At 29.8% G+C, this 10,714-nt stretch overlaps 2 protein-coding genes across 2 annotated transcripts in view; both read right to left on the reverse strand.

Moving 5' to 3' along the window:
• LOC105452449 (putative fatty acyl-CoA reductase CG5065) overlaps positions 1 to 3,140 on the reverse strand; it is a 16,749-nt gene extending 13,609 nt beyond the window's left edge. The window contains exons 1-2 of the mRNA XM_011693552.1: positions 2,930 to 3,140; positions 1,287 to 1,489 (exon numbers count right to left, since the gene is read on the reverse strand). Coding sequence (XP_011691854.1) covers positions 1,287 to 1,475 — 189 coding nt within the window. The 5' untranslated portion in view covers positions 1,476 to 1,489; positions 2,930 to 3,140. The remainder of the gene's footprint in view (positions 1 to 1,286; positions 1,490 to 2,929) is intronic.
• Positions 3,141 to 5,373: 2,233 nt separating this feature from the next.
• Positions 5,374 to 7,559, reverse strand: LOC105456692. The gene is made up of 3 exons (XM_011700920.1): positions 7,403 to 7,559; positions 5,708 to 6,001; positions 5,374 to 5,613 (listed from the first exon to the last, which is right to left on the reverse strand). Exons 2-3 carry the CDS (start codon positions 5,798 to 5,800, stop codon positions 5,374 to 5,376), a joined length of 333 nt encoding a protein of 110 aa, XP_011699222.1. The 5' UTR covers positions 5,801 to 6,001; positions 7,403 to 7,559.
• Positions 7,560 to 10,714: the final 3,155 nt, after the last annotated feature.

Consider the following 10,714-nt stretch of genomic DNA (forward strand, 5'->3'; position numbering starts at 1 on the left):
AGAGATGTGTATAAGAAACAGTATTATAAAAAATTGTTATATTATCTAATAGAATAAGGTACTTTCTACTGGACCCGGACCGGACCGAAACCAAAACTGATAACCGAATCAAAATCGTTATTTTAGTCGGACCGAAATATTATGCAGGTTAATGGACCGAACCCATAACCGAACCAAAAAAATTTTTTTTCGGTATTCGGTTCATTTTTCAGTTCGGTTTTCGGTTCGGAAAAAGATACACAGTAGCTATACTTCCATCTTTCTTTCTAATAAAATTTCACGCCTCGCTTGTTCTATAATTCATACTATATCTATGGAATATCCCTACTTTATGTCCGGATTGAAATCTTAGAAAGCTACAATTAAAAGCAGAAGAGAATCTCAAGAAAAACTAATATCTTGGAATTCTGACAAGAAAAAGTATGATCCAATCAGAGTTGTCTAAATTAATTAGCGATAGTCGTTCTGACGGTACCAGCCACGCAAGTAAGTGTCGAATGGCTGTTCTCAGGGTTAAAATTCGTGCTATTCTCGCTAAGAATGAACATCGAATGAAATAATTCTGGAGAATCAACTATTGATTAAAGCAAAACCGAATTTTCATCAACAAAGATTTTGTTCAATAGAGATAAATTTTTTATAATTAGCAACTAATAAACAACTTATATTTGTATTACTTTTTTTATGCATAATACTTATCTTTTATCAATTTTACAATAAGTAATTATATGTACACCCGTAACCGTAACCATAACCGAAAAAGACCGAAATCCAAACGGTTACGGTCACCATCCGCAAAAGAATGGAAACCGAAACCGAAATCGAAAATTGGGTATAGCCGCGGATCGTAACCGTAACCAAACTGAAATTTTTTTCTGAAACCTGCTTTCTAGTATGTATTTATGTTTTCAAAGTCTTATTTTTAACTTTTGTTCACGAAATATAATCCGAAAACGAAGTATAGTATAATGGTATCGGTAGCCTTCCTCTATTATTACAGCATTATTTTAAAGTTTCAAGATAGTGTTTCGCTTCTATCAATTTTTTTATCCAAGGAATAAAATGAACTTCATAAATAAATTTGAGAGCGCCTCACGGCTGATCTTGGTGTCTAATAATATTTCTACATGAATTTTTAAATCCATTATTCACAATCAGTCAATTGAACTGAATTGAAGATGGAATAGTAAGATCACAATTGATCTTCATTTCTTGTAATAATCCGATACGAATAAGCACGTCTTAAAACGCTGCAAAAAAAAATTAAAATTGAACTTGTTACATACCTGCAATAGGAGCTGCAGTCTTGTATGTGAGTCATAGCCCTTCTTCTTTCTGATTATTAAAAAAATATCTCCAATGTCGGGGCAACTTAGTAGTAATTTGGAAATTAAAACCTTTCCCATAAATCCAGTACCGCCAGTGATAAGAACGTTTTTATTGGCAAACCATTCGGGTATCGATTTTGTAATCATTTTTTTTTAAATAACTGCAAGATAAACCAAAAATATTTGTTAAAAGAAAGAGAGAGAGAGAGAGAGAGAAATCTATAAGAATCTGTGATAGATTGTTTCTTTGAAACTATGGTGTTTATAATTCTAGTTTAAAAATTAAATTGTGTATCTAATAAAAAAAAACTCGTCCATTATTTATAAATTATCTATTTACAACTATCAAAAAAGATTTAAAGTTTAGTATAAACACATAAGATCTAATAAACTACGTTAAACTTCGATTGTATTAATATTTTAATAATAATAACCTCAGACAGCACACAGAGAGTTAAAAAAAGTTACATGTAATGTAATGTCAGAACTCCGAGAAAACGAATTCTTTTTGCACCTGAAAATTAACTCGACAAGCAGAAGACGGCATACGACTGAATCCTTCTTGAACTTTCTGTCATGTGTTATCTGAGAACAGCATACCTTCTCTTACAGACACTCCTTTTTATCAAGTATCTTATTCATTGCAGTCTTTTAAAATCAATAAAATATTTTCTTTTGTAATTAATAGGCGGTCGGAAGCACGTAAAATATGTATAATGCAATTTTTTGTTTTGTTCACAATTATTATCGTATGTAAATTTATTATATAATTAAATTAGAAGAAAACGTAATTATTTCAGAACACAATGAAAAAAGGAAACAAAATGAAGAAAAAGTATAGAAACTACAACGTCATCTGCATGCTTGTCATTCTACAGATTCGAAAAATTATACTTTTTAATTCTATATGTATATGCATATGTGTATGTCAATGTGTTTAGTTTAAGTATTTACACTCAGTTATTTTTTAAATAATAGATAATAGTCACATAAAAAATTTTTTGAATAGAAAAAGTTTATTGTTTTTCCGCTCATAAAAGCTTAAGTAACATTATTTTATGAATGGTTACCAAAAATCATATCATCTGTATTGCACATTATTAAATTTGTCATAAAACATTTTATGAAGCCAATAAAATATCGTTTTATTAAAAAAGAATAAAACTGTCAACATTAAATAAAATAATTTAAAACTTTTATTCAAGTCATTATACAGTATAGAGTTTTTTAAATGAAATATAATTTATTCAAAAAATCTTTAATTTTATTATTTTAAAAAATTACTAAATGTATAATATTACATACTGTAATGTAATATTATATACTTAAATCAAATACATTGTATGTATGTATATAATAGATCGAATTCGAAATAAATGGTCTTTTTATGTTTCAAAAAATGTATTTCATCTAAAATATTTAAACAATAAAAGATAAATAATATTTTAAAGATGTATCATATTATAATATAATATTGTTATATCATAAGATATATATTATAATATTTTATATATATATATATATATATATATATATATAACATAATAATATTATTTAAAAAATATTATAGGTTAAAATAATATTATAGGTTTAATAGATACCTTAAAATTGCACCAAATATTTTAATAAAACTATTCAGAAAATGTAACGATGTACGGTCGTTTGAACGGATATCGCACACTTATCGCGCTATTGAGAAATAGATCGCGCACACTAAAGAACTAGTGGTTAACTGGAAAAGTCACTTGAAAAAATCTCGTCTTATCGTTCCATGTCGTAGGGACTGTCAGAACGGACTGAATGCAGATACGTCGTCGGCGTCGGCTTTATCCCTGTTACACACGGCTGACCGCACGGTCATTCCCGGGAGCCTTTCTTGATTTCGCCTTCGTCCAGTGCCAGTGTCCGGTAGACGAAGGCTCGAGGGCGGTAGCGAGTTCTCAAGGTCTCGGCATTCTCTCTTACTTTCCCCCCTCATGTAGCGATGGAACCGAGCGAATCGGCTCTCCTGAGTCGCGTTAGGCCGCGATTTCATTTTTGTTCACGTATCAAATTTGCATATCTGACGTTAATTCCCACAACTCCGAAGTACCGTATAAATCCACGTTCGCGGTTCACTGCAACGCTGCGTGAACCGCGTACATTCATTCACTCATATACAGGAACGAGTGATTTGGATTCTGTCCGAGATTCACGATATCGCTATACATGACGCGGGTATAAAAGGAACATTGAACCGCCGCGGGACTTCCCAATGATTCCGCGACCTTGCGCGGTACTTGGAACACGGATGGTGGTTAAGATCGATTCATCGCTTTTGCGGTACGGAAAAAATTTCTTGTAAAATTTCCGTTACTTGATTCATTACATTTAACGAAGAAATAAACCCAAGTGGAAACGTCCCTCCTCTCATTAACGAGTTTTGTGCGTTGCAATATATGTAGATATAAATTATTTTTAGAGTACTTCTTTGTAAGTTTACTCTAAGGAATATCAAGCGAATAAAATATGAAAGGCTTTGAATTAAATGGTCTTTTTATGTTTCAAAAAATGTATTTTATCTAAAATATTTAAACGATAAAAGATAAAAAATATCTTAGAGATATTTTTATAATTTTAAGTGCACTTTATAATCGTGTATTTAAATTTTTTGGAAATGTTATATATTTTTTAAAACTATCGCTTTTTATTGTTTTTAAAAACATTGAAATGTTTTTATAATTAAATTATAAAATTTAATTGACAAATTCAACCATATATAACAAAATTGTCTGAAAATGCATTTTTGAAAAATGATCTTATAAAAATCTTTAAAAATATCTTTATAAACCGCGCGTTCACGTAATATTAAAGATTACTTTATTAGTCAATTCTTAATTTATTGTAAAATCAATATAACATCAGAAATTTTTGCTGATTATAGATTCTTTATATTCTCTATTACTATCTTATTATTTAGAAGGAAATCCGATTGAGCATACTAGTACACACTGATGCATATTAAAGTCGTTGTACACACTGATCTAATTTAAAAGATGTAAGAATGAAATGCAAATATTTCGAATAAAATACATATTTCATCAAACAGCGTAATAAAGTGTATTGAGGATTTTGCGGTTTAATTTGTTTCTATATTTATGAACCCTTATTTCAATTTGTGCATGATGCAGGCTTCAATGCGTACAACCAAATTCGCTATACTCCTTAAATATTTACTATATTTGAAAAGAGATAGTTAAATATGCATTTAGGTGTAGAAAGAGAAAGAACAAGAAACTCGAAAATGTATAATATGTATCTAAGTGTAAATAAAAGGCACGAATATGTTACATCAGGAATTATGTCCCAGAAAACAATCAGCTGATATTATTTCAGTGGCAGATCCAGAGAGTGTTCTGGGGGGGAGGGGCGGTATAACGAAATGTGAATATTTAGTTATTATTGTCGTTAATGTTATTTTTAATATTTTTTATTATTTAAAAAAAATTGAGTAAACATTATTTAGTCTCGAATAATTTTTTTTCTCAATTCATTTTAAATCGACTTTTTCCAATATATATAAGTATACGAAATTTGAAGACTGATGGAAATTATTGAAGACTAATGGAGCATAAAGCGCAAAGGAAATAATAAATGCGCTGACCTACATAACAGTGTTTACTGCTATGTTATCTATATAAACTTGCGTTCCTTATTCATGTAAATGGAAGCAATCATGACATTGTGTGAACGGAAATTCATTGGCGGATACGTAATAAAGGATATATAACTGGTTTACAGGTAATATAATGTTAATTATTTACGGTCATATGTGTAATATTGTCCGGCCAAAGTAGAAACTAGTTTAATATTCTAATTAAATGTTTAAAAATGTATAAAAAATTATAATCAATTGTAAATATGTTACAGATAATTATTATATATATATTTAGGAGTGTGAGTTAGTGAGTTATGAGGGTTTTTTTTCTCAAAAACTGATTTATTATACGAATACCTTAATGACCTCAAATAAAATATTTTTCTTCGTTTTCTATAACTCTTTCTGTCAAGAGATAGATTCCGCGACGATAAAAAGATTCTTCTGTGGATTTGATCCAATTTTCTCAAATTTTTGCACTGTCCGATGAATGTACTCAGGATAAAGTAAAACATCCCAGTCAAGACTAATTCGTTCCGGATGGTCAGTGACATCATGGAGTCTGATGTTGCGGTGAAAGACAACTGCACTCCTGCAATTTGCCAATTTTGGACGTTTTGTGCGGATTGCTTGGTTCAATTTTGTTAACTGCGAACAATATATCGGTCGAATCAAATTTTTCCTGACGTTGACAATGCGCCCCGAACTATTATTGACAGTAACAGCTTGTAGTAAATGATACCCTTGAATTCCACCATACGGAGAATATGATCTTCTTTGGAAGCAATCTCGCCTTCGAGGTTGTTTGCGGCGGCTGCTGTACCTTTATGTTCATTTGCGTACTACGTTATCGTAGATGATCCCTTTTTTCATCGCCCGTCACCATTCGCTTCAAAAAAGGGGTTGTTTTCTTGCCGTTTTTGCAGCGAATTGCAAGATGGATATGCGAGTGGCCAAGTTGCTTCGCGCGATTCATTCATGTTGCAGCCAACATTATTGAGCCGATAAACGTATCCCAGCTGGCGCAAATGATTTTCTACGATTATATGGGATATTCAGTGCCGTAGCAATCTCTTGCACCGTTCGGAATGAATTTTTAACGATGGATAGTCTTGACATCATTTGAATCAATTTTGGTCGGAGCAGGGTGCATCGACATCAAAATCTCCAGAACGGAATTTGACAAACCACTTTTAGCATACGCGTTCAGTTAATCATTCTCACTAGACGAGCACAATAATTTCTAAAGTATTTATTTCTAATTTCTAGCTTGAAATCTCTACTTTACAAATAGATACTTTAGAAAACGGTCCTACTGATCTTTCATAGAATTAAACTGATAGAAAAGCAGACCCGACAAATCTCAAAATTTTTTACAAACTTTGACAAATTTCATGGCGCGAATTAAAAATCGCGTGCAAATGCAGTTTACTGCTTTCGAAGGAGTGAATCTTTACCTTTAATTTGCTTTTTTGTTGAGCGTTGTACGATTTTTTTTTCACCAAATTATTTAACATTAAAGCAAAAAGGACCATTTTTGCAAAAGAACCAAAATGGACGAAAAAATAGGTTTTTTTGCCATCATTCTTTGCCAATATTGTGCTCGTCTAGTGAGAATGATTAACTGAACGCGCTGTAAAATGCTTTTTTGAACATCTCGATACGATCATTTTTGACGAAGTTACACTCTCTTGAATTTTGCCTATTTTTGGAGGGTAGAATAAGTGATGCTTTAATTTTGTTGAGAAGTATATATATACATATATATATATATATATATACATATATTATAAATTATATTCTCAATATTACCAATGAACTTCAACCACGCATTTTTCCTTATGCAATACATCCTGGAAATCATCACTTTCACTCCCTTGTATCTCCACAACCGTGCTTATGCTCATCTTGAAATTTTACTGGGATTAATGTTTCATCTAATAGTATTATTTACCATAAAAAAAGTTTGAAATTCGAGGTCCAAAAAATGGGCAAAATTTGCCATCATTCTTTATTGGCGCAATATATTGGACCAATGTATTTCCAATGTACATTTATATTAAAAATACATTGGTCCAATATTGCGCTAATAAAATTGTCAATATTGTACTACTGTAGGAGCATATATTTTTATAAGCCTCTGCAGCTTGTTTGCCTTTTTTTAAGTAATAGAGTAAAATATGACGATAATACACGTTTTATTTACTTCCATTTTCACAGCTACGCAGCACGCACAGTATACGATGTTAGCTCTTAGAACATATATTACTTAAAACAGTAGTATATGTTCTAAGTGTTAGTTACAGTAAAATTCACAGACAAGTTATTGAAATATAACCTTTAAAATGCGCAATATTCGAGTTGAGTGATAGCGCCGAGAAAAAAAAAGAGTCGGAATGAACTCTTATGCATCGAGGCAAAAAGCAAATGAACTTACCAATCTGTTTTTACAAGGGCTTATAGAACTAAAGATTAATACATTTTTACTTAGAATTCAACGTTCTAGGCTTTCGAATTTTAACACAAAAAAATACAACATGCCGTTTAAAACAATGAAATTGATTTTCATATATCCGAAGTGCAGCCATTTACAGAAAAGAAATATATACTATATAACGTGCCCCTCGAAACTATGTAACTTTTTCAGCAAACACAAATTATAACAGCAATGTTGCAGCAACATTGTAACATTCCGACTATATTGCAGAAATGTTATAATGTTGCTGCAATATTGCAGTTTTAATTTGTGTTTATTGAGTTATAATCATTTTTTATAAAACATGTTTATTTAGAAATTGTTTACAAGATATACAAATTAAGTGCTCTATTCTTATATTTCTTTGAATTCAATAACAATTGCCATTTGTTTTAAGAAAAAATAGTCATTTTATACGATGTACAGATATATATCAGGAATTTTTAAAACATTTATCATATTTATCAACTTTATTTAAAATATGAAAATTTACCTACAAATTCTAGCTGTAATAAAAATTAAAATAAAAAAAATGTACGTATATAAGAACTTTATTAATATAAGAAAAACAATAAAAATATAAATATAAAAAAAAATATAAGCAGTAGAAGAGTAATAATAGAAGATAATAATATTATTAATAGTATAAAGCTTACTATACTAAAAATAACATAGTGGCTAATAATTATAACAAATCAAATCGGTAAAATAAAAGGCCTAAAATAAATGAGCCTAAGCAGGACGTTTAATCCTCCATAATTATAATGATTAATCGAATGTAACAACCCAGATAACATAAAATCAAAATAGAGACATTTAAAGATGTCTTAAAAAATAAAAACACTTTAAAGACATCTTTGCGAGAAACGTCTAGAAGACATCTTAAAGGCAAATGATAATAATTAAACGAACATAAAACAGAAGTCTAAAGCAAATAAATACAAATTTTAAATCCGTAAATTGCTCTTACAGACAAGAACAATCATTGCTAATCATAGAAATCTTTTAGCATACCTGTATTTTCTTACTAATCTGCAGCAAACAATAGTAGTTGATGAAATGAAATAATCTTCCGCTGGACTATTGATGCGTCGCAACAAAATAAATGCTTTTATAGCATTGCATCCTTACCGCAAAGTTGCGGTTAAACCTATTTATCATATGCATTTGTTAATGATTTTTGCGTCGATGCAATCATTCTATAATTAAACTGTTTGTCCTTTTGAATGAGTACTATTTCAACAAACACATTCCAGCTCGCAGACATATGTTCAAAAGTGCGATGGAGAAATGTTATGGATTCGAAGAAAGATTTTCGAGTAATGCCGCACGAAATGGATCATCTGAATCGGGTCCATAGCATTTCTTTATGACGTCATAAAATAGCTTGTCACAAAATGAACAGGTCCGCTTCTTTGTCAAAATGACCCTGTGTAAATGGAATAACACTTCTTTTGTGGTACAGTCGAACCTCGATAACTCAACCAACAACTCGAAGACCTCAATAATTAAGACGAAAATTCTGTTCATTCCCTTCCGCTCCATTACGGAAAACTTCTATAAATCGAAATAAAACTTACCTTAACTCGAATTATTTGTCAAATATTTAGATGTATTATTTTACCTCTGCAACTCGAATTTAAAATAGCCAGACCTTTACAAGCCGAAGTTTACCTCTATAAGTCGAATTTTTATTGTCGCTGCCTCTATAATTTGAAGTTGTAGCAATACATATGTGTAACCAGGAGTAAGCCTCCCAGGGCGTCACAGAGAAAAAAAATGAAAAAAGAAAGTTATATGTCACCAATTCTGAGTTCATTTTCAGATGCAAAAAGAATTCTTTTTCTAGAAAGGATTTTTTTACACCTGAAAATGAATTGAGAATTGATGACATAAAACTGAATATACTAATGAATTCTTTTGGACTGTATGCGCTATCTGAGCTGGTATTTTGTTTTATGATTATATTTATTATATGTATGCAATAAATAATTTACTGTCAAATATTGATTTTTTTTCCTTTAAAAGCCATTATAATAGGAAAATTATAAACTCTCGTATAGAGCCTCCGTAAGTCGAATTTTCATTTCACCCAACTAAATCCAACTTTTTTCACTTTTTTTATTTTAACCTTTTTTTACTCGAATTTTGGTAAGTCGAAAATTCTAATTCGAAGGGTTTTTCTCTTCGTTTGAGATTCGAGTTATCGAGGTTTGACAGTATCACAAAGTGACTCGCGATTATCTTGCAACTCATTTCAACCAGCCATGTCTAAGCCTGTAGAATTAACAAAATAGTAACAACTAGAAATAGGACGAGAGAACACAGAATTATTGATAATAAGCATTGCAAAACTCAATTTATTTCAAATTTAATTATTAAAATTTTATATAATTTTAATTATTAAAAATATTTAAGATGTCATATTTTATATTGTGAAAAATTATTGATCAAGTTGTCTTTAAATAAACTTTTGTTATAAAAATATTAAATAAAATTTTGTTATAAAAATATTTGGGAAAAAATATAACATTTTCGAAAAATCTAAATATATTATTATAAAGTACTTTTAAAAGTTCAACATAAAAGTTTTTTATGTTGAACACATATTTGTGTATCTCTTATCATTTTAATATACGTTTTTATCACTGAAATGATTTTTAAAATTGGATTTTATACAAAAATTAAGTTTTATAAAAACTTTCTCTGCAAAGCTTCAAATTAGTTCATTGACAACGCTAACGGGTTTTGCGCACACATAATCAAACCTTTAAGTTACACGCATTACCTATACAGTTTTACCCATAATCTTTTTAACCACTTTTACTCGTTTTCAACTGATTTTGATGAAAAGCAATGGCTCGACCAGTTTTTTCAGCTTATTGCGCGTTATTATGTGACATTAATGTACGTAATATATAGCATAAATAATGTATATCTTAATGTGCGTAATAGTATAAAAAAATATGTATATTTTGTTTTGATCTGTACTACCCAAAAAAAAAAGTTTCGCATATAATTATATATAATTATATGCAAAATATGTCCATATGTTTTTTTCCTTTGTAAAATTATTCTTTAATACAAAATTGATAATAATAAGAAGGAAACATAAAAAATAATTAAAAGAATAATTTTTACATTGTTTTTTTTTACAAAAAATCAAATTTGAAGAAATGAGAAAAATTGTATATAATTATATATGTATATTTTTAATCACTTATATATGATTATAAGATCGGAAGAGCACACGTCTGAACTCCAGTCACTTAG

This window comes from Wasmannia auropunctata, unplaced genomic scaffold (genome assembly GCF_000956235.1).
Source record: "Wasmannia auropunctata unplaced genomic scaffold, wasmannia.A_1.0 LD336106.1, whole genome shotgun sequence".
Classification (NCBI taxonomy): domain Eukaryota; kingdom Metazoa; phylum Arthropoda; class Insecta; order Hymenoptera; family Formicidae; genus Wasmannia; species Wasmannia auropunctata.

What these genes read in the sequence shown, in the direction of transcription:
- LOC105456692 (XM_011700920.1), bottom strand. Translation starts at nt 5,800, where the DNA reads ATGAACATAAAGGTACAGCAGCCGCCGCAAACAACCTCGAAGGCGAGA. An exon ending in CCGTATGGTGGAATTCAAGG is followed by an intron (nt 5,614 to 5,707) that starts GTATCATTTACT and finishes TATTGTTCGCAG; the next exon opens with TTAACAAAATTGAACCAAGC.